This window comes from Urocampus carinirostris, chromosome 10 (assembly GCF_059441175.1).
Source record: "Urocampus carinirostris isolate Australia breed hairy pipefish chromosome 10, RoL_Ucar_1.0, whole genome shotgun sequence".
NCBI classification, from domain to species: domain Eukaryota; kingdom Metazoa; phylum Chordata; class Actinopteri; order Syngnathiformes; family Syngnathidae; genus Urocampus; species Urocampus carinirostris.
This window is the reverse complement of record NC_142358.1, coordinates 2674092-2699146: the sequence shown is the minus strand read 5'-3', so window position 1 is coordinate 2699146 and position 25055 is coordinate 2674092. Positions and strand designations below refer to the sequence as shown.

Below are 25055 nucleotides of genomic sequence, written 5' to 3'. Positions count from 1 at the left end.
TCAGCAGCACATCACCCCCATTCTCCAACAGCTACACTGGCTTCCTGTTCAGCATCGCATCAGCTACAAACTGATCCTATATACATATATGGCCATTCACAACCTGGCTCCTCCTTACCTGTCCGACCTTCTCCAGGTGCACGTCCCCACTCGCTCCCTCAGATCCTCGTCCTCCCTCCGACTGTCAGTGCCCCCTGCCCATCTAAGCACCATGGGAGCCAGAGCCTTCAGTCGCGCTGCTCCCAAGCTCTGGAACAATCCACCTCCGGACCTCCAAAACTGCACACCTCTCTCCACTTTTAAGTCCCGTCTAAAAACACACCTGTTCAGGACTGCCTACAACACATAGCTTCTCCATTTCCTATGTTTTTATGATTTTATGTCTTGTTTTTATTTATTATTTCGCTTACAACTTTTTAAATTTTATTTTTTCCATTGTCTGTACAGTGTCCTTGGGTGGCCTGAAAGGCGCTTTTAAATAAAATGCATTATTATAAAAGGTTTGTTTCCATAAAGTGTACTTGAAAACCCTGACCGTACTTTAACTCTACATTTCCGTTCAAATTCAACGTAAACCTGGAAAAGGGCGGAAGAATCCAGGCTGAATCCGTCAGACCCAGGCTGGCGGACCAGAGGGAGCGCGCTGGGGTCGTCCGCGGCCAGGCGGGCACGGAAGGACATGCTCCCAAAAGAAGTAGCCCGTGTCTCCGGCTGGGCTTTGTCCTTAACACAAGAAAACACCAAGAAGTTTAGACTTCTTAAAAAACATTAAACACACTAGTGAGAGCCTCAATCATATTTTTTCGACGTGCCTAATTGATTTGAGGAGCCAAAATTGTTCTCAATCCTAAATAAATGATAATGAAATAAAGTCTAGTGCCATCTGGTGGCTCAGATGACTTATGGAGCAAAAAGAGGATTTAGTTCTCATAATCGAAAAATGGCAGTTTCACAGCCACATGATGTAAGTCTCATTCTTTTTTGTTTGCAAAATCTTAAAAATTCAAAAAGCACAAAACGGGATATTGTAACCCTATTAGGTTTTGAGAAACATTTGACAACTTTTTAACCTTGGCTTTGACTTATATTTTCTTAACACTGATAAAAAATAGTCTTAAAATGACAGTAGACCCTTAGGAAAACACATCAGTCCTTTAAAAGGTGGGGCTTGCAATGTGAAATTGCTGTACAGCGGGGGATTGAAACCTATGCTAATTAGTAAATGCCTTCTGAACCTTTGATATAGCAGAAAATCAAAATAACAAATGAGCATGCACTCCTATTACATAAAATACTACTTGTGTGAAATCTATGTGCATAACATACATAAAGGAAAGTGACATGACTTGACCTGGCACACCCCAGTAAGTGGGTGGGTGCAGGGTGGGGTGAGACAGTACAATCAAATGAAAGCTGATTTTAAAATGCCCACTAGCGAGGATTTCCAGGTCCTTAGTAGGTTTCCTCTATTTAATCTTATTTTTATGAATAGACCCGATCATCAATTGGTTACGGTCATGCTGATAAGAAATTTGTGTGACTTCTTTGTATGTCTTGCAAACTGCAAGCCCAGTTTCCATGGTTATCATGTGCTTCTCCATTTTGTAGTACTGCCAACTTTGGACCCATGGCTAATACAAATGCTGAGAAAATACAGTATCAAAAAAAACACCATGAGGGAACATGGCATCGCTACCCTTGCTAAGTTGGATGGCTGAAACCAATCGACAATCTGGACTATTAAAAATGGAGGTGAATAAAGCAAGGAAATCTTCTAAGGGCATGACAATCCCTACAAGTAAAAGTTTCATTTTGAATCCATCGCCGCTTTCTCCCCTCCAAGGCTGTTCTAAGACACACAACAGTAAATGGTGCCCCTACGACCCTAGTGGTTAAGGGATCCACACACCACCCTTGCTGCTAAATCATACTTTGTTCTATTATTCGCTTTTCCCATCCATGATCTACAATCTTTTTGTGTCACTGAGCTGCTATAAACTGACATGAGTTCTGCCATTCTGCTTCAACAATGCAAGCACAGCTTGGCAACGTCACCTTTGTTTACAAACACGGAAAGGCCTAATAGGTGTTGGGCAGTAATTAAGTTCAATACTGAAGACAAAAAATAAAGTCATTTTTGTACAAAAATCAGAAAAGGTTTATAAATAGAGCTGTCCTCTTCCGTACAACCAGTAGTGGGCGGTCATGTAATTAAAAAAAATGTTTTTTGTTTTTTTCAATTGCGTGGTTTATATACAGTATACAGACTGCCAAGAAACATGGCAATGGCAACAATTTCACCCAAAATTAAAGCATTTTCCCAACCTTGAAAATGTAACATTAGAAATCAAGCATTTTCAAGAATTTCAAGCACCCATACCAATCCCATCTATGGTGCCTTTATCATGTCATTAATTTTATATTTTTGTATTAGCACTAGGATAACTTTATAAGCGGCAATTTGTTCTACACAAAGTAACGTAGCGTACTCACAATAATCTTGAATCTGTAAAGCAACGACGGCGCGTCGGCCAAGCAACCAAACTCAAATCCGTCGGGGTTGTACTTGGGCACGTAGCCGTCGGCGCCCGTGCACAAAAATACTTTCTCAATATTGCAGACGAACGAGTCGCCCAAGTTGTGCACAGGGTCCACCATCACACGCCCGTAGATTGTGTCACCTGCGTAGCAAAACAGTAATAGTCAAGCCCCGCATGACAGATCAGTGAGTCGGTGAAGCCAAACCTTGTGCAAAGGCAGTGTCGCTGGTTTGGCCAAAGCCCGTTGAGCCGTCCGAGAGCCACAAGCTCTTTTTGGAGAGCAGCGTCATCTCTGTGTTGAGGCTGAATTCAGCAGCTACAGGATCGCTCACCTGCACAAAATTGATTTTGAATATGAAAAGTGAGATGGTAGACATATTTCAAAGCTTACCTGCTGGAATCGGATGTCAAGGTCGAAGCTGATTGGCTCTCTGGGGCTGCACACTGGCGGGTCAGTGAATTCCAGGTGGGCTGGAGAGGTGCACGGAAGCAACTTGACCGTGTATGTGCCTGAGTAATCACGCACCTGAACAGCAGCACACAGAAGAACCTTTCTGTGAGTCATCAACAAAACCAAGGAAATCATGGGCTGCTCAGCCCAGTCAGGAGGACATTGCCAGCTCTCGCTAGTGCAGTAGAGCAGATAACATTATTGAGCACTCTTTTGTACATACAATTTAGGCTAGGCTTATCTATATATTCTAATATTAATTGTATATCTTATTTTTATGTTTTAAGTTTATATTAGATATTTATCATGGAGTGCCACGTCTAATCACTAATCTGCACCTGACATATTTTGCACTTGGGTGTCATCTGCACCTCTTTGTCATATCAAGTAATCTGTGTTTGCACTTTAAATAATCAATAATCTGTAAGTGACCAATAAGTATTGTTACTTTTAAATTCTATTCTTATATATCTTTATATTCTATTCTTTTTTTTTAATCTTGTGTTAACCCTTAGATGCATGACCTACCAGCACATACACTCTTCCATGAGTGTTGGTGGAAAATTAGTGGCCAAAAAAAAAAAAAATACTAATGGCATCATGTCATAAGATTCTTAATGAGGAATAAGTGAAATATGACAATATTACATCTTTATTTTCATTTGTAAAGATTTCGAAGAAGAAAAACTCATGGGGTCATTTTTTACCCTACTGATGCATCCAAGGGTTAAACAATGTACACGATGTTGTAATCAATGACAATAAAGACAATTCTATTGTATTGTCACACGACAATAGTTTGGGCATTGACCAACAAGTGGTTCTTAAAGGAAAACTGTGTAATATTTGACCACTCGATGTCACTATATTGTGTAAAACAAATACAAATTTAAATAAAATACACAAGTATATGTTAGGTAATGTATTTTTTATTGGATTTATTCATTTAATTTTTTATTTACAATTTTACAGTTATTAAGGCGCACTTTCGATTCCCTTAAAAATATTTTTTATAGGTTCGTCTTATAGTCTGGAAAATTTAGGCCAGTCTACAATTACTATCGAGTAAATATCATGTATCTATCCTAATATTATTTTTTTTATTATATTATTTATGTATTTAGGTCTCTGCAACCAGGGGTAATAAAACACTGGAAAACTTTCCTCCAGGGAAAAATAATCAATGCACTACTTTCTGATTATTCTTACAACTTCTAAATCTATCCTTCTACTCTATTGAATTGTATTCATTTTTATTCCATGGGTGTAACCAGCCTGCTTTTGGTGGGGCTCAAGCACCCTCAAGAATTATAGCAGGTTTAAAAACTCTCTTTTCTTTAATGAAGAACAAGATAGGCTTAACTTGATGAAAAACGCTCGATTAAAATTGGAAAGAAAACAAAACAAAAATATGTACAATACAGCATCGGACATACAGTACTCCACTGCCTTGAAATGGTTCCGTCCGATCGATTCCTAGCACCGCTCTCACCCCTCTCTCCCCGCTCCTCTTCCGGAATTATAAATTGTTGATCATAATGTATCATTGTCTAAAAGGTACCCAGCTTCTTCATCTGTATGTGTATGTGTATTTTTAATCTATTAGAAAAAATGAGTAAAAACTGGACATGGCGTAGTAATAGTGTTTCTGCTAACCACCAAGTGGAGTGTGGTGTTCACAAAAAAGAAGTGACACTCCTAAAGAGCAGTGTTTGATGATCCAAAATCACTTTAAAGGTGTAATATCTGACCACCAGATCGCACTGTCTAATGCGAAAGAAAACCAGTGCCATAAGAGCACGGCGTAGCAGCAAGATAAAAGAAAAACATTGCGGTTTATATGGAAATGTAAAATAACTACAATTTTCTCAACCTATAAATATGTATAAAGATTATAATAAGTATGATAGTTCATGTTTTTATGCTTATTAGTCAAATACATGTTTTTCTTATTGAATGAAGTTTTTTTTGGTACCACTAGGAGGCACTGAATATTACATACGCTTTCTTTAAGTGAACTGAAAAATAAACAACAACTAGCAAACAAAAATAAATAATTTGCCGCGGATGTTTTCTCACAGCAAAGTCAGACGAGAAGGTCCACAGCTGAATGGGCTGGTTGTAGGTGGGCTCGCTGCGTACCAGGCTGAGGTTTAAAGTAAGGCTGGGCTGGTCTGGGCACATCACCATGGAGCTGAGGGCATTACCTGAACACAAAGGTGAAAAAAAAATATTTTTGCAAGCTTTTTGCAAAAAATAAAATAAAAATAATAATCAACATAAAAGTGAGCAGAATCAGAAATTGCATATGGATAGCTAACTGTCAATAATCCTTCCGAATAGATGAAGTCTGTATTTAAATGTTAATTGTATCAAGGAATATTTAAATCACGTCACTAATCCAATCATAAAAGTAGCCATATCAAAAAACTTGATCAAGCCTAACACAGAAATAAATATTGAAGTAGATGAATATCAATTTAACTATGTAAAGAGAAATAACAAGATTGGAGGAAGTGTGGCTGTGTGTTGGAAAGCATGACTATGATTGACAAATTAAAAAATGAATCACAGTTCAATTCCAGCCACCGCAGCCTTCTCATGTGGAGTTTGCGTTGTTCTCCATCTCTCCTCTGGCTTTCTTCCCGCATAACAAAAACTTGCATGTCAGATTATTCGGCCACTCCAAATTGTTCCTAGGTGTGAATGTGCGAGTGAGTTTGTCGCTCTGTTATTCCCTGCAACTGGTAACCAGTTTAGGCTGTCCCCTCCTTACTCCAGCACCCCGGCAACCCTAGTCGGGATAAGCGGCACAGAATAAATGAATGGATTTAATATTTGATGATTAAATGCTTATTGAGTTTTTTATTTCCCTGAATATTTTTCCTTGGCTAAAATTTAATTTCTTGTAGTATTTCGAAATTGTACGTTTGATTGAAAAAAGGAAATCAAAAATTAAAAAACTTTTCACTACCATTTTTTTTCCAATTTGGGGAAACTCGTGCAAACAGGAAAGTGACAAAAATAGCATTTCGATTTAATGCATGATTTAATAAAAAGTCTTTCTGCTTTTTTTCATGAAAATATTTATCTCAATATTGAAACTTCGTTGTTAGATTTCTTATCTATTATAGAAAGATGCTAAAGCTCATTCAAACTTTTGAAAAGACACTCAGGTGCAATTCTTTTAAAATATCTTTTATTTTTTGTATTGCCTTTAACAGTTAGTTTTATTTTAAGTAAAACACCGGGAATGGGTTTCCTTCATGTTCTCTGCTACAGTGTGTGCTTTGCAAGTGGCGCCTGGCTAGGTGACATCCAGTGGACATCTTTAAAACGGCAAGTCATTGTTTGCGGCTCATTTTTTTCTCTTGTGCTTCTATCAGCATTGTCTTACGGAACACAATGTAGGCTATTGATGTAGGCCAGTTCAAAACAGCATGCAATGGACCAAGTCCAAGCCCGCAGGTTGGACACCCCTGCATTTGTACCAGGATGGCGAGTGACAAACAGTCCTCGGAAACGAGCTTCAGTGCGGAAGTTGACCACCAGGCGACCCAATTCGTTGATGCGCATGCTTGTCGGGTAGAGCGCGCCTGCAGAAATGACAAAATGTTATTTTTAGTCACAAACACAGAATCCTTAAAAAATGCATAGGCAGAATTACCCAGTAACTGAAAAACTAACGTCGTTAAGTAACAGCGTTATTTAAAACGGTGTTATTTCTCACACGGTTTACCTTGCAGCTCGGCTTCGGGTGGGCTGCCGATGCCATCCTGCCACAAGATGGCGGTGTCATACACAAAGGTTAGTCGAAGCTCCGATTGGAGGTCGAAGTGCTGCCAGCCGCCAGCACCGGCTGGCGAGTGGAAGATGTAGGAAACGTGAAGCGGGACACGAAGTGTCACGTACGACTGGACCAAGTTCAGAACCTGCACGGAAAATAAAGAAAAAAGATATACAGAGACTCCTCGCTACTTCGCGCTTTGGTTATCGCTATTTTGTCTTTTTGGTTATTGATATCGTTGTTAGACAGCAGACAGCAGGGATAGAATAGGCAGGTCGCTCTGTGTTGGGTGGGTGACTGTGATTGACTTAAAGCTTGCACTAATTTGCATTCTTACTCTGAAAGGAGAATCCTCTAATTTTGTTTTACTTTTGTTTAATGACAATAAATCCATTAATTCAACTGCAATTATTAGTTGTGTGTTATTTGCAGATCTACTGATTACTTGTTATTTTGTGACAGTTGTATACTCTGTCGGTAATGACATCATCTTGTAGCAAGGTTAGTTCTTTGTTTGTTTTTTTTATGAAGGTGCGATGCTACTTCGCGAGTGACTCTGGTCACTATTAAATGCGAAGACCAGGGGATCATATCCAGCTTGAAACGATTTTATTTACTATTACTTTTTTAAAGGAGCTATACGGAATTTGGAACTTTTTTACTCTCTGCCGCCATCTCCTTGCTTGAGTCATCATTGCAGATTCTGTCAGCTTGTTCATGATGTGCGTGCTACTACAGTGCCTAGCAAAAGTATTGGGCCTCCAGCTTTTCAACATATTGCCACATTTCAGGCTTCAAACTATTAGATAAAAAGCATAAACTTTTATCTAAGAATCAACAACATGTGAGACACAACCATGACATAAACCAAATTTATTGAAAACTTTAAATTGTTTTAACAAATACAAAAATGAAAGGTTGGTGTTTCCAAAACGTTGGCCCCCTTTGAGTTAATACTTTGTACAACCCCCTTTTGCTGTGATCACAGCCACAAGTCGTTTGCAGTATGTCACTAAATGTTTGGCACATCTTGAAACGAAATATTTGAAAGAAAGGGGAGGTAAGGGGGCGGCAGTCCGAAGTCGAAGTCAAAAGTTCGAACGTTTGTTTGACGCTTTGTACACAACACATGCAGCAGGACAAGTCTGTTTGATAGTTGCTTAATTCATTCAAGACTCCAATTCTGTTCTATGTGATCAACTAAGAAACATGAAGCATGACATTGCTGATTTGAAAGTACAGTTTATTTAAAGTCCAATGAAGTTAACTTGCAGCTGCAAGGAAATGAGGCTAACCTAATTAAAGTCACCAAAGGGGCCTTTCTGTTGTATTCTTTCAGAAAAGATTTTCTTCTTGTCACTCTTCTATAAAGGGCAGATTTATGCAGAGTATGACAAATAGTTGTCTCATGCACAGATTGTCCTTTCTGCAGGTCATTAAATGTGACCATTCCATCTTGGTTGCCTCTCTGATTTGTTCTCTCCTTGATTGGGCCAAACGTTTAGATGGACGGCCAGGTCTTGATGTGTTTTCAGTGGTTTTATGCTCTCTCGATTTTGATATTATTGTGTGCACAGTGCTCAGTGAGATGTGTGAATGTTGAAAAATCTTGTATCCTATCTTGCTTTGAACTTTTCCATAACTTACCTCAGACATTCCTGGTGTGTTCTTTGATCTTCAAAATGCTGTCTATTTTCTAGTATCCGCTTCCACAGACCCCTGAGCCATTGTTAGTCATTGAGGTCAACATTGGATCATTCAGAAGAATTTAGGGAACCTCCGGAATCAGTTGGCTAAGCTGATAGAAAGTCGGACTAATACTTTTACAACACCTTCTTTTTACTGTTTTAATTGTAAACATATGGTGAAATTTTGAAATAATTCAATTCCACTTCAAGATTTTTAGAAAATGTTCTACTTTTTTTGTTTTAAGTTTGAATCCTGAAATGTGGCAATATGACAAAAAGGAAAAAAAAAGTGGGGACAAGCATGACATCAGTCTCCAGCATTATTTATCGCCAGCAGTCGGCAACGTAGATTAGAATTTGGGTCGAGAAACGTGCAATTTTTCCCAAAATGTTTGCTTTTTTCCCTCCTTAAAATGTTCAGTAAATACTTTCTTCAATTCATTCCCCTAAAGTCTAATTCAAATAAAATTGGTTTTCTGTGAATATGAAATAAAGATACAACTCCATGTTGTAGTATAATCTCTTTTTGCCCTTTTGAAAACTGTTCTTCTTGAAAGACTAAAAATGTATGTACATTTATTTGAGTGTGTTTTGGCAGCGCTAAAAAGCAACCACCAACCTCTCTTTCAAGTCAAGTAAAGTCATGCAATCTAGTGTGTTTAGATCTAAATAAAAACCACGTTTGAAAATATTACCACCCAGCACAATGATTGCCAAATCAATGTAATTTACCGTCCTATTACATTCGGTCAGCATAATTATCCGGGCAAATGAGTACTTTGGAACTTTTGAGGAAAAAAAAAAATCAATAGTATATTATCACCTGAGTGTCCCTTTTCTGTATTCCCTTGAATGACTTTCCTCAATTTCGCTAATTCTATTCGATTATTTTGAGCCAGGCTCCTTCTGGTGTGTTCTTTTTGGCCGCTAGGAGGCAATAGAAGCGAGACAAGAGGGGCTTTCTGCTACTGCAAGTCGGTCCTTATCAATGATGAATAGATAGATTCTAAATTCGACAATGGAACCTAGATCATGGCCAGTTTGTGGCCCCGAAAAACAGCTGTTAACAGTCTATAACAACAAACAAGAATGGCAATATTTATTTTGTTTTGTGTCGCTTTTTGGGCTTCAATGTATTTTTGGGCCTCTGGGGTTTCTAGAAGTGACGCTGGCTTGTTGTAATGTTTTTTTTTTCATTATCAGAAGGTATTCCTTTTAATTTGCACCATTTTCATATTGCACTGCATTGCACAGTTCTTTTTATTTAGACCTTGATGTCAAATTGCAAAAGCTTCGTCTGCTATTTTTATTCGGTTGATTATATTTATAAGTGTTCTTTATGTAAGCCTGTGATACCTAGTTCATCATAATTAATGGGACCACAACCCACGTGATATGCAAAAAACTGCCAAAGAAGCCCTCCCCCCCTTCCGTTTTTTATGATTATGGATAATTGATGGTGGCTGCACGTGGGGTGTTCATTTTAGGGAGAAAGAACAGTAAAAAGGAATTGCCACGCATTACATAAATATTGTGTCTCTCTCTCAGCAGCAGTCGACTGGGGATAATGGATTAGGGCCAAAACATTGTGGTTAATTTTAAGCAGGCCACCATGCTTCACTAAAACATCTTGTACTGGAAAGAGAATGCCCCCTGACTTCCCCTGTTCTCAGCAACAGTAAATATTGGATCACAGCTGTATGGTTACTGTTCATTTTAGGCCCAAAAGAACGGAATGAAAATAACTATCACACATGATACACAGTTTCTCTCTCTGTCCCCGCTCTCAGCAAAAAATGACTCGGGATAATGGATTAAGTCAACTGGTGACAAGGGATCACAGGCAAATGGTGCAATTCATTTTATGTGAAAATAATGAAAGAAAAACCTTTAGGTGTTACAAAATTGTACTCTTCTGGTCCTTGCTTGGACCAATATACTATTGGGGATAATAGAGTGCGGCCACATCAGTGCAGTTTTTCATAGGCAGAAATAACGGCAAAAAAATAGCCGTCAGGCCTGAAAAAAAGCGTGCACTACCGGCCCCTGCTCACAGCAATAAGCGACCTTGGAAATCATAAGTGCACTTTATTTTAGGGGGAAATAACGGTTAGCGGCCTGAAATAAAAGAATTTGCGCTCTGCTCCAGCAAGTCCTGACTTTTGGTTTAATATTTTTTAAATGATTATTATTCAACCCACAATGCACTGGTGCTGCCAAGCATGGACAGGATTCATACACTTTTTAAGGTCAAATTCAAACACGTTTCAAGCACTTTCAAGGCCAATTTTCCCAGTACCGTCACAGGAAAAAAAGTACAGCGCCAATCAAAATAATGTTTTTTTGGGGTAAGTGGTGACTTTGATGACTAAAATAAAGTTGCTATCTCACTGCTAGCACATACTTGCCATTTTGAGTTGTTCCTGTCTATGATCTACCATCTATTTGTGTCAATGGACATAAATTCTGCCATTCTGCTTCAACAATGCAGGCGCAGCTTGGCTACGTCACACTTGTTTACAAACACGGAAAGGACTGTAAAGGTGTTGGGTAAAAATGTAATTCAATACGGAGTACAGAAAAGAAAATACTGGATTTATGAAAAGCAGAAAAATGAACCAAATGTGGTCATTGATTGCTTTTGTTTTTTTACTTATTTCAATGTATATATTTTGCGTGTTTCACAGTATCTGTGTCTATACTGATGAAAGCAGAATTGTAAAAAGTTAAAATTTCTGCATTTAATCATCATTTATAACAGTGAAGAGGCCATTTTTTTTCATTTTTATTTTATTGTTTTGCATTTTCAGGGATTTTGTGTTGATCTTCGACTTTAAATATGTTCGGTGTGTAAAAAGCTAAAATTGTTTTGCATTTTACACATTTTTCGTAGATCTGTAAATATTTTAATTTATATCTCACGTGTTTTCCAATGATACACTGGAAAACACAATAAGGTAATTATTACTAAATAGTTTGGTGCATTAAGTTTTTTTTATTCTTGATGATAAATACTTTAAAAAAAGAACAAATCCGGGGAGCTGTTTGTGAGGCGAAAGAGGCTCTTCTCATTGAGCCGAGCAAAAAAACTCCATATTGACTGATACCAGGAATGTTGGCGTCATTTTTATACACTTTTTACACATAATTTTTCTTCATTTATTGCGTAGTCTAAAGAGTCAGACGGCCAAGTAACATGCCAATGTATACAATTTCAAGTACTTCACGCAAAATCCAAGCATTTTCTGGATCTTGAAAACACAACAATAAATTTCAAGCATTTTTAAGAATTCAAAGCACCCGTATCGACCCTGCATTTGTGTCAGTTTCCATTTTTGTGCAAGCATTCTCTGTAACGGAAATGTCCGAATCCGTCGCCACTTGTTCCATCAGGCCAGTCTCTAAAAAACGATCAGTCTGCACCCTTTGAATCGCCTTACATGTGGCGGGCGAGTGGGCCCATGTGAGCCCCCTTTGTCTCCTTTGGGCACCCGCTGAGTTCAATGCGCACGGTGTTGGTTCTCGTGACACGATCTGCTTGGCTTTAATGGATTCCTGTGGGCAGGGCTAGCACTCCATTAGCTGGCTTGACCTTAGAAAAGGAAGCACTTGCTTCTTTTATTTTTATGTATCAGGTTTGGATTGTGGTCGGCTACAGACTCACATCCCTTTAAGGAATCAAGCAAATTGGGTGCCCAGTTTTGGGTACCCAATTATGGTCATTTTAGCCAAAGTGTTTTTAAAGTGTAATTTTTGGTCTTATTTAACCCTTTCCTTCATTCTTTTTTCTTCTTTCCCTCTTTGCGTCCTTCTTTTTCTCACTTCCTACTCTGCTTCCCTTTTTCCTTCTTTATTACTCCCTTCTGTCTTTTTAACTTTTCTCATTTCCTTCTCTTTCTTTTTTCTTTCTCCTTCTTTTTCCCGTATCTTTTTTTACCTTATTTTCTTGTTCTGTGTTCTGCTTTCCCTACTGCTTTCCTTACTTATCTTTCTATCTTCCTTCTTTTTCTGATTCCTTCTTTCTTTTTATCGTTTCTCATTTCATTCTTTCATTTTTGTCTTTCTTTTTCCTCTTATCCTTCTTTTTCTCTTTCCCTTCTTTTGCTTGTTCCTCCTGTCCTCCTTTCTATTAGTTTTTCTTTCTTTTTTCTCTAATCATTAATGTTCTCTTTCCTTTTTTCTTCTTCTCTTTCTTTTTTACGTCTTTCTCTTTTTTCCTTTTCTTCATTCATACTTTCTCTTCATTTTTTTTCATTTTTCTCTATCTTTTCCCTCTCTCTTGATTTTTTCTGCTTTCCTTCTCTTCTTGCTCATCATCCTTTCTCTCTCTCTCCATCTTTATTATCTTTCATTTCTTCTTTTTCTTTTTCTCTTATCCAGCTTTCACTCTCTTTTTCTCAATTTCTTTTTATCTTCCTTTAGTTTTTCTCTTCACTCTTTCTTTTTTTGTCTTTGTCTATTTCTTTCTCTCTCTCTCTCTCTCTCTCTCTCCTATTTGCTTTCTTCTTTATTTATTTATTTATTTATTTTCTTTTTCTATATTGAGAAAGGTGAACCGCGATATAGTAATGGATAACCGTACACAACAATATTATCTTTTTAACAATTTTAGAAGACTTGGTAAATGCAAAAAGTGAGGCAGCGCATTTGCTGGATGTAAAAAGTTTACTATTCCTAAGTAATTTCTTTTTAGGGAGGAATTGGATTACACAATTAAATGATCTCAATCTTGTGCAAATCCGACCAAACAAAAACCCGTTAACATTCTTAGAAGCTGATCCCTACACTCATCAAACCCGGATTCGACAAACTGGGTTTGAACGTGAGGACGGCGGCCGGCTGACGTACCTGTCCATCAGTGCCAACGGTCCCGCCACAGTCGCTGAGCAGCTCCGACATGTCGTAGTAGCTGCTGAACTCCCACAAGCAAGCCTCCAGGTTGAGATTTCGGTAGAAGCGAAGCGCAGCGCTGCCCCTTAGAGCAGCGCTGTACTGGTAAGGCGCAGATTCTCCCATGCTGTCTGGGTTCCTGGTGGTGGCGGTGAGGAAGCCATAGCGTGTGCTGACTTCTGAGTAGTCCAGCAAGTTGGAGCAGCGGTGGTTGCCCACCCGAGTGCCGTCCGGGCTCAACGTCAGCTCGAAGTTAGACAAAGCGCGGGTGGATATCGCCGGAAGCATGCCTGGAAAAGAAGGATTTTCATGTCCAAGTTTTGTGTGAGTCAGTATGTAATAATTCCCCACTAGTGGTCACTGGTCAAATTGAGCAAAAGAGTGTGCATTGGAAGGAGTCATACTACAGAAACCCAAAGGATACACTCCCAAAATTCAGAAGCCTACTTCCATATGTTCTCAAGTGAGCAAGAAAGCTGCTGTTAATCTTGGAAGCAACACCATGAGACCAAGCGGGCCTAAAAACACCCAGAGCGACTGAAAAGAGCCAACAGCTAGAGTTGGTCAAACTTTGTGTATGCAGCTAACTTTAACGCAGGAATTCTTCACTGTGGTGCCCGTGGGCACCAGGGTGCCTCCTAAAGACAGTTGAGGTGCCCGCGGAAATGTTCTAAAATAGCTCACCAGTCATTGTGATTTTCTAGTTATATGTTTTTTTTAATTGGTTGAGTCTATTTAAACCTATTTTTTATAACCTGTTAATAATATAGTAACAACATATTAATCATAAGTTGTTGTATAAAAAAAAATCAAATGAATAAATTCCAGTTCATGGGCTTCATGGACAAAAAAAATTGTATTATTGCTAACTAATTTTAGGCAATTCATTCGAGTTAATATCTTTAATTTATTGTATTGTTTCGCATTTGTGTTAAGGTAAAAAAGGTAAAATTGTTTTGTATTTTATATATATAAAAAAATCCCCTGCAAAACATATGAAATGACTATTTACTAAAATATTTGGTGCATATTTTGTATTATTATTGACATTATGTTATTAAGGAGCTGATCTCAGTGAGCCGACCAAAAGAGCCAGTTTTCTAAATAGAGTGATGCGACCAGGAGGGAGCGGTGATGCTCAACGTGACGCCATGATGACAAGCCACCAGAGCAGGCGCATCAGTGTCATTTTCATGCACATTTAAAAAAAAAAAAAAAAAAAATATATATATATATATATATATATATATATATATATATATATATATATAAAACAAGAAAAAAATAAATAAAAATAAAACATTGAATCAGACTGCCAGTAAATATGGCATTAGCAACAATTTCCAGCAATTTTAAGCAATTCACCCAAAATTCAAGCATTTTCCTGACCATAAAAATACAACACTAAATTCAAGCATTTTCAAGGATGTTGGCTTATTGTCCTTACCGTCAATGTGAGGCATGGTGACAGACAGTTTGATGAGATTGGGGTGCTCAGTGTCCTCGGCTCCAGTGTAGCGGAGCTTGGCGGAGAAAGGCTCGGCCCCAACAGAGCCCTCCACTCGACGTTGGCACATTCCTGCCAGAATCATCCAAAATTTCGTTAGCTGGCATAAATGAAACATACATAAACTGGAAATGATTTTCAAGCGAAACAAAAAATTAACGAAACCAAAAATGAAAAGGAGGTAAACTGAGTCCAGGTGTTTTTGTTTTTATGATATCAAATGTAATTTAAAACGGAAATGATTAAAAATAGAATTTTGGCATGTGCAATATGTTTACTAAGATTTGGATTTCAAAATTCTGCCAAATATTTATCTGATGATCCAAAGGAGAATTAAAAAAAAGTGAGAAAAAGTGAATTTACTGGACAGCAGTGGTCAGGAATTCATGGCTCGCGAGCCATATATGTCTGTTTTCATGATTACATACTGGCACATTCTCAACTACAGTTTACAGTCAGGGCGTCACACCAACATAACCTGTGTCTGCAGAAGGTCGCTGATAAACCCTTTAAATAGAAGCTCGTTGAACTATGTATGTTCACTGTTGGGATACTTTATGATGAAGACTCCCAGAACAATTGACAAATACCCCAAAACGCAAGAAACCACTCGGAGCAATTTGATTGGGTGAGTGGAAGAGGTTGGTGGATCCTTGCACACAGCGCAAGGATCCACCAACCTCTTCCACTCAGTGCAGTCTGCGTGGACGGTAAATATGACAATATCCTTATTGTTCGGAGTATTTTGTGATGTTTTCAGAATATAACTTTGCACCTTGTATCGAAACCATTATTCAGAACAAAAATGACAGTTAAAATGAGACTCAACGATCTTAAGTAACTGTGGGTGGGAGACAAGTTTAAAGTGGTATATTTGTTGGAATGGGACACAGGCTCTGGCTTAATTCGCTCTATAGTCCAAATTTTATGGAATACAGTACATATATGTATTTACACATATATAAACAGTAATTATATATAGAGAGAGAATGAGAGAGAGAGAGAGAGAGAGAGAGAGAGAGAGAGAGAGAGAGAGAGAGAGGGAGAGTAGAGAGAGAGACATACATACATATACAGTACATATATATTTACATATGTACCGTAAATTCTGGACTATAAGCCGCTACTTTTTTCCCAAATGTTCAGCCCTGCGGCTTATTTGGTGAAGCGGCCTATTTATTAAATTTTTCTAATGGCCACCAGCGGCACTCGAGTACGAAAGGTAAGATTTAGACCGGTGGAATAAGTGCGCCGACGTAGACTGCATCCTCACAGTTTACGTTCGAACTGTACGTATGAGAGTACGTAAGAAAGAGGCCCTTGATGACGACAGTTACAAGGAGAAAGATGAGGATAGTTTACCGTAATTTCGCAATTGCGATACGGCTTTTTTTAACAGCTACGGTTCATGCGTAGCGAGCGTGTTAGGAGTAGCGTGGTGGTACCTTTCACAGGCACAGTTTGGGACACAAAAGTTATATTATTATTATTAAAACTTTGAAAAGTCTCTCGGTGTACCGTCTTTCTTTGTGTATATGTGTAACCATGTATAATATGTATTTGCAACTGTATATTTCTGTAATGTATTTATTTTAGAGACGTATTGTGATATGTTTTCTACCGTCAAATCAAAAAGAAGAGGCGGAGCAAACGCGGGCTGACGGGAAATGGGGTGAAGCTGAGTTAAATCTGTTTGTTGTTGCAGCGGACAATAGTGGATTTTATTTTTCCCACCCTTAACTTTGGAAATATCCATTTTTTTCATTGGATTACTTTTAACGGGACCCGGACTTTAAAGGTCTGCATTAAATTGTAACTACCGGTATCATTTTCCGTTCATGTTGCCGACTGCGATAATTGCATTGTGTACCATATCAGCAATCACTATCGCGGCAGCTATAATCAGATTCGGGACAAACTTGCGACTGTGTCACATGTTTTAACATGGGCTCATGCAGCCTATATTCAGGTGCAGCTAGTATAAAGACAAAATCTGTAAAACCCGTAAAATATGGTGCGTGCGGCTTATAATCAGGTGCGCTCTATAGTCCGGAATTTACGGTAATACTGTGTTTAGCACGTTCACCTAACACACAAAAGGTCCCCGTTTCGAGACCGAGTGGAAACATATGTTGGCCTGGAGGGGGAGGGCACCACCAGGCTGGATTTGCCCAAGACACACGACAGGAAGCGGGGCCACTATGACCTTAGTGGTTAAGGGATACATACATTATGTGTTGCCTTCCTTATAAGGCTTATTTTTGCAGCTCCAAACATATGTTTTTTTTTTGTGTCTAATATGGCTCTTTCAATATTTTGGGTTGCCAACCCCTGTACTAGGGGATAACTAATCACGGCAACTCGGGTGATGCTCATTTTAGGCGGAAGGAACAGAAAAGAAGAAGATACCATACATGACATGAATTTGCCCTTTCATCCAACACATTCAGTCATAGCCGCCTAAGGATAATGCATTGCGGCCAAAACAGTGAAAAAGAAAAAAAAAATTGGATTTGTGCTCCTCGTTCACCTTCTTCTGTGCTGATGGTGACGATGGGGCTGCTGAGCTCCAGTCCCTCGTCTCCGTCCCTGTTGACGGCCCTGGCAGAGCACTGCACCCTGGAACCGGCCCGGAAGTAGACCGAGTCCAGCGTTATGAGTTTGGATGAAGTGAAGAAAGTGTTGAAGTCCACTTCGCGCATGGGGCCTGTCACGCCGTCCGGTCCCTTGGGAGCGCTCACCAGCCAGCGGTAGCGCGTCAGCGTGTCGTTGATGTTTTCGCTGATGCAAAGAGAGCCCGTTTTGTCATAATCTGGGTATTTCAGATTGCATGCCTGAGGTAGGGTTGAGAAAAAGAACAAAGCATATTTGAAATGTGATTAAATGAGTTGGAATAAATTGAAAATGCTGCATGAAAAGTTTGAATCAATCAAAGTATGACATTTATAAAAGGATAAAGTTATCAAGATAATACTTAAAAATACTCAAATTTAGTAAACATACTAAAAAGAACTAAGATGTAACAATGACTATGATAAAAAAACGTTTAGAAACGTATTAAAAAGTACTATAAAGCACTAAAATAAACAAAGAGTACTGAAAAGGTACAAAATGTACAAAAAATAATTAAAAGTAATAAAGAGTGTGAAAAATAACTCAATGCAATTAAAAAGTACAAGAAAGTACGAAAAAATGCAAAAAACATTCCTGAACAGTTTAGAAAGGTATGACAAGCTAAGTAAAAGTATAAAAACGCACTGAGATGTATCGAGATTTCTGAACAAGTACTGAAAAGCACCAACAAATGAAAAAAAAATATATAATGTACAAGAAAAAATGAAAAGTAGTAAATAAACGTTCTAAGAAGTTAAGAAAAGTATGGAACAGTACTTAAAAGTACGATAAAGAATGGAAAAGAACTGAAAGGAGTAAAACAAATATTGAAAAGGCACTAAAAAGTACAGAAAAGTGTAAAGAGTACATAAAAGTGAGAAGAATGAAAAATAACTCAAAAATGTGAAAAGTACTGAAAAGCAAGTACGAACAAATTCAGAAAATGTACATGCAAGTCTAGACTAGTTGGAAAAGCTACTGAAAAGAATAAAAAAACAACAATGTACTAAAGAGTACTTAAAAGTACTGAGAAGTATGTAAAAATACAAAACGTAGTGGAAGTTAATGAAAGGTATGAAAAATAACTCAAAAAGTATGAAAAAGTATTAAAAAACACTCAACAATCATTGGAAAGTAGTAAAAACTACCAAAAACATTCTGAAAAGTTTAGAAAAGTAGAAACAAAATTACTGAGATGTACTGAAAAGGATGAAAAAGTACAATTTGAATGGTTGTACCTGGAGTAATGGGTATTAGTGAAGCATTGGCCAATTAGCATAGGTTTCTATACCTTGCTATGTGCCAATTTCTCCGGACAACTCCTACCTCAGAATGAATTATGACGTACCCTGGGGGTCTACTGTACATTTATCATGAAGCCCCAAAGGGGACACAATACTCCCTAGGCACATATATTGTTATTCAAGCAAGCCAACAATACATGTTTATAAAATGGCTTTTCATATTTGAGCAAAAAATGACCAATGGTGTGAATATGGCAAAAGACAACATTTTTAACACTCATCGGTTTTAAGCAGTGGTCGGCAACCTATGTCTTGCGAGCCAAAAATGGCTCTTTTTGTGAGTACATATGGCTCAAAGATAAAATTCTGGACATGTAAATGTAAAAAGTGTTTATGATAAGCACTGAGTTATGTGTAGTGAGTGCATGGCCGTCATAATGCTAGTAGTATGAATGATTCGGTTGAACATAAAAAGGGCACAGTCCCAACTACAGTTTACAGTCACGGTGTTAAGCCAAGATATATGTCACTAAGCAATCCTTGAGCTCATATAACAATGTATGTTTACTGTTGAGATACTTTAAAATAAAAAACTCACAGAACCAACTGTAAAAAGCAAAAGCTAAGCACACAGAGCAATTTGATTGGGTGAACTGTAGGAATGGGTGGAGCTATACACACAGTGTCATCTTCAGCAAAGTTAAATATGCCAGTATCCTCGTTTGTAGTATTTTGTGATTTTATTTACAAAATAACTCTGTTTGCATGTTTTTTGGAAACCATTATTTATAAAAAAAAGAAAAAAAAGAAAGGTCAGTTGAGCCTCAACAATTTTAAGTAACTGCGGGAGGGAGAAAAGTTTAAAGTGGTGTATTTGTAGATGAAGGTCACAGGCTCTGGCATTATTCTTACTTCATAAATGTTATCAAATGATCAAACGTGTCACAGTGAGATACAAAATAATTTGGTCTTCAAATATATGGTATAAGTACCCCTTGTTTGGAGTATGTAAAATTATTGATTTATCATATTAAAAAGATCAAAACCCCCAAAAGGGACATAATACAACCTAGGTAACGGTATTCTTATTCAAGCAAGCCAACCATATATTCTAAATAAATGAAAGGCCTACGTTCCTCAAACATGTAACTTATGCCACAAAAAACAAATAAATAAAAAAACAAAAAATAAGTTACGTACTGTGACACAGATAACGGGGTAACCGGCCACGGGCCGAGAGTCTCCACCCATGTCCTGGTCGTCGTAATGAAGCAAGGAAAACACTCTTGGCACGGAAGGGAAAGTAACATCCGCCATGCTGTTGCTCTCCTCGATGTAGATGATAGCTTTGTTAAGCTAGCATGTAAAAACAAAGGGAAAAAAAAATATTGAACACGTAGTTCTTTCGGGTTTTTCCATAAGTCCGTGCTCCGCTCTGCATACCAAAGTACGCGATATGTACAGTTTACTGTTGACTCATATGTATGTATTATTCATTCCGTTGCTCTCGCTCCGTCTTTGGGAATTGAGGTTCGCGCTCGCTCTTCTTTCCAGTGTTGAATAATATATTGTATGTTCTCTGATAAAGAATTTTAATTGGAGATTGTTATAAAGAGGATGTTGTGTATTATTTAGTGCCTCCTAGTAGTAAAAAAACTATTCATTAATAAAAAAAAACATTATCGGTAAAATAAGAAAAAATACACAAAGTACCATAAAAACGTGCATTGTTTAAAATATTCACAAGATAAGACATTGCTATAGTTACCCCTCAAAAACATTTTTTGTGAAAGGCTGCGCAAACAAATGAGAAGAAAATTGTTTCAATTTAACCAGTTTCAGTCTTTGTATTTTGTATCATTCCTTGTGCTTTGTATAACTTGTTTTCAGTTGCACTACAAAATACAACTACAGTGCATCTAGTGGTCAAATACACTGTGAAAGTCCCTTTTTTTGTAAAGAAAATAGGAATGTAGTTACTTTATATTCTGGACGATAATGTAAGTCTCTCTAGAGCAGTGGTGGGCAACTATTTGGAGTCGGGCCGCGTTGGGTTGAAAAATTTGGCCAAATAGTATTTATCCAATTATTTATTTATGAATACATATAGAAGCAGACATCGACAAGTTATAAGTCTTTATGTTTGCTTTTAAATAGATTAGTTTCATCAAATTTGTTTTCAAATGCTCACAATTAAAGTAAAGTTATGTATTGGTTCCTTGTTTTAAGCATTCAATTTGACATTTATTTTTGTAGTATTACTGAAGTTGTATTTTTTTCTGTATTTTTGGAGTATTTCTTCGGTTGGATTTTTGTAGTATTTCTGTAGTATTTTTGCAATATTACTAAAATTTAATTTTCATCACTCTTGCTGCTACTGGACCTTATAATATCTTACTAGACTGGTTGGAAAATGGATTTGTCTCTCAGGAACCGTCCTCTTTTGGTTCAGATCCGACCTCTCAGATCAGACGCACTGTGTTAAATATGGTGAAATTACATCTGAGCCCTTTAGTGTTACCTGTGGTGTTCGGCAGGATTTAGCACTTGGCCCCCTTCTTTTCAGCATTTACATGCTTCCATTAGGTGATATCATTTGCAAGCATAATATCAGTTTCCATTGCTATGCAGATGACACTCAACTATATCTTACGATGGAGGAGTCTGCCCCACTAAACTGTGGACATTTGGAGGCCTGCCGCACTGAGAGAAAAGAATGGATGTCACTCAACTTCTTGCGCCTTAACTCTGAAAAGACTGAAATGTTAGTTATTGGTCCATCTAAATGCCGTGACTTGCTCTCAAAAACTGCTCTGAACATTGACAAATGTAATATCACCCAGAGTGACTCAGTCAAAAATGTAGGTGTCATATTTGACCACATTCTGTCCTTTCAAACACATGTTTAGAATATTACTAGAACAGCTTTTTTCCATCTTCGCAACATTGCTAAAATTCGCCCTCTGCTGTCTCAGTCGGATGCGGAGATTACAATTCATGCGTTTGTTACCTCCCGTCTCGATTACTGTAATGCACTACTCTCCGGTCTCCCAAAGTCCAAAATCAAGAGCCTGCAGCTGGTACAAAAAGCTTCAGTCAGGCTTTTAACTAAGACAAGAAAGTTTGATCACATTACCCCGATTTTAACTAAACTGCATTGGCTCCCTATTAGCTTAAGATGTCATTTTAAGGTTCTGTTAGTATTATACTAAATCAGGGGTGGCCAACCCAGTCCTGGTGAGCCGCACGTCCTGTATGTTTTGGAGGTTTCTCTGCTCCAATACAGGTGATTACACTCACCTGGACCGTTATCAAGCTCTCGCAAAGCCTGCTAACAAGCTGAAAATTGGTGTCACCTGTGTTGGAGCAGAGAAACCTCCAAAACATGCAGGATGTGCGGCTCTCCAGGACCGGGTTAGCCACCCCTGTACTAAATCATGCATGGACTCCCTTATATCTTTTTAGATTTAATTTCCCCCTATGTTCTAGTCCGGAACCTTCTCTCTGAAAATGCTGGTCTACTAGGAATCAAAAGAGCCAAGAAGAGATGCGCAGGTTTGAGAGAGTTCTCCATTTGGGCCCCGGTGCTGTGGAATGCTCTTCCCCCTGATATTTGATCCGCAACCTCAGTGCAACTCTTTAAATCTTGGCTTAAAACACACCTATATTATATAGGATATGAATAACCTTTTTTGTGTTGACAATATCTGATTACCTCATGTGCTGTCCCTTCTGAAGGTTTCTTCATTCATCTCATGTTGAGGCTTTTAAGATTTTCCTTGCCCTCGTGTAGGTTTTAGATCAGAGGATGGTGTAATAATAGTCTGCGGTTTACAATAATCTGTGGTCTGTACAGCCCATTGAGACTCTTTGTGATTAAGAGTTATACAAATAAACATGACTTGACTAGTGTTTTTGTTGTATTTCTGCGGTAGTATTTTTTTGTCATATTTGCATTGTAGTATTTTTGTATGAGAGTATCACGTTAGTTGTATTTTTGTAGTATTTTTGTAGAAGTAGTAAATTACTTACATAATAGTATTTTGTTGTATTTCTATTAAGTTTTGTAGGATTTCCAAAGTAGTATTTCTGGAGTATTTTTTTAGTATTGTTGGAACATTTCTGAAATTTAATTTTTGTAGTGTTTCTGTTGTAATGTTTCTGTAGTAGCACTTTTGTGTTATAGTATTGCCGTAGTAGTATTTTCATACTACCTCTTCAGTATTTCTTTTACTTTTCAAAATAAATACAAAATCATACAGTTTTTAAGAGCTACATAGACTACCTAATATTTTTTAAGTAGTTCTGTAGTAGTATTTTTGGGGGTCAATAGGTACAAAAATAGCACAGAAACACATCTTTTATTAATATTAGTTTAATTACGATTATATTCAGTTGTCATTATATTTTGACCTTTTTTGTTTATCGGGCCGGATGAAAAAGCTTGCAGATATGCATGTGGCCCGCGGGCCGTAGATTGCCCACCCATGCTCCTAAGTATGTAACACTGGCCAAAATATGCCTATTTAAGAAGGAAAAAATATATATAAGCCGCTCTCGGAGTATAAGTTGCATTTTTCGAGGAAATTTATTTGATAAAATCCAACGCTAAAAACATAAATGTCATCTTGAAAGGAAATTTAAAATAAAAGTAAAATCGAGAACACAGTATACAGTAAGACCTCGGTTATCGCGGTTAATGGGGACCAGAACCACCCGCGATAAGTAAAAATCCGCAAAGTAGCGGCGCACCTTAAAAAATAAAAATAAAAAATACTAATAATTTTTTAACAATTATTATTTTTTAAACCCGTTTAATGGGGAGCAAAGCCACCCGCAAAAAGTGAAAATCTGCGAAGTAGCGACGCCCCTTAAAAAAAAAAAAAAAAATCTCATCTCATCTCATCCCATTGTCTGCACCGCTTATCCTTATTATTCGCGAGCGAGCCCCTAACACGCGGCGCGGGTACTTTTGGGCGCGATACGCACGACACCGCGACGGCCTGTCGGAAGCGCAGCAGAATGCGCGTTCATGCGAGGGGGGGAGGATTTTGTACGGGAGTCGGATTTGGGCACAACACCGGCGCGCGGTTTTGGTGCGGCTTCCACTTCACCGCCGTAATGCATAATAGTCTTTGAGATCCCGTCAGCAAACACGAGCTTTAACGTGCGCCACGAGCATCATGCTAAGCCGGGAAGGCTCTCGACTTACTCTGGCCGTACTGAGTGTACTGGTAGCCCACGGCTGCCACTGCTGGGTCCACGCGGCTTCCGCTTCACCGCTCCCTAACCCCCACAGGTCCCCCCTACCCCTTTCCCCCCCATCGAGGGCCCTGTAGCGCCATGTAGAGCCATCGCGGCCCGAGCGGGAGACGTGACGTTGGTGACTTTTTCATCCGCGTTAACAAACGCATTTTGTAGAATACGATCGCGCTTTATTGTTTAAATAAACGCATTTTTTAGACTACAATCGCCCAATTATTTTAATTAGCTCGCTTTATGGTTTCAATAAGCGTATTATATAGAATACGATCGCTTTTGTCGGAAGCGCAGCAGAATGCGAGGGGGGGAGGATTCTGTACGGGAGTTGGATTTGGGCACAACACCGGGAAACGAGAACGACGCGCTGTGCTTGGGCCGTCGGCCGAGGGGGATTCCTGCAAAAAGTAGCGACGCCCCTTGAAAAAAAAAAAAAATAAAAAAAAAATATATATATATATATATATATATATATATATATATATATATATATATATATATATATATATACTGGACTGTCTCAGAAAATTAGAATATTTTGATAAAGTTCTTTATTTTCTGTAATGCAATTAAAAAAACAAAAATGTCATACATTCTGGATTCATTACACATCAACTGAACTATTTCAAGCCTTTTATTATTTGAATATTGCTGATTTTGGCTTACAGCTGAAAAAAACTCAAAAATCCTATCTCAAAATATTAGAATACTTCCTCAGACTGTTGTGGCAAATACACTTGCAAATGTAGAATGGATTTGCATACATGTGGAAATTTAGAAAGACTTGCTTACGTTTGTGGGAAAAGGTCGGGTAGACATCCTTGAAGATACTCTTGGCAGACATTAAGTTTCCTTGAAGATAGCGTGCAAGGGACGGGACGCTCTGTACTTGATACGTAATACAGGACCGCCTTTTGGGGTGTACTCAATCGAAGCCTAATCGTCACTACCAGCTTTAAATACATTGTCATGTTCCTAGCTCTGTGAGATCTTTATTGACGCATCAATAAAGTGACATCTCCCTCCATAACGAAGCGGGCTCCTGTCTATTTCTTTTATCCACTTATGAGAAGACT

The 25055-nt window shown here is 38.2% G+C and overlaps 1 protein-coding gene across 1 annotated transcript in view; it reads right to left on the bottom strand.

The window, feature by feature from the left end:
• LOC148357486 (FRAS1-related extracellular matrix protein 2-like) overlaps positions 1-25055 on the bottom strand; it is a 209321-nt gene that overhangs the window by 6763 nt on the left and 177503 nt on the right. Inside the window, exons 13-23 of the mRNA XM_088346043.1 lie at positions 19921-20076; positions 17394-17697; positions 14804-14935; positions 13315-13646; positions 6731-6923; positions 6483-6587; positions 5071-5198; positions 2932-3066; positions 2746-2872; positions 2494-2681; positions 577-723 (exon numbers count right to left, since the gene is read on the bottom strand). Coding sequence (XP_088202169.1) covers positions 577-723; positions 2494-2681; positions 2746-2872; positions 2932-3066; positions 5071-5198; positions 6483-6587; positions 6731-6923; positions 13315-13646; positions 14804-14935; positions 17394-17697; positions 19921-20076 — 1947 coding nt within the window. The remainder of the gene's footprint in view (positions 1-576; positions 724-2493; positions 2682-2745; positions 2873-2931; positions 3067-5070; positions 5199-6482; positions 6588-6730; positions 6924-13314; positions 13647-14803; positions 14936-17393; positions 17698-19920; positions 20077-25055) is intronic.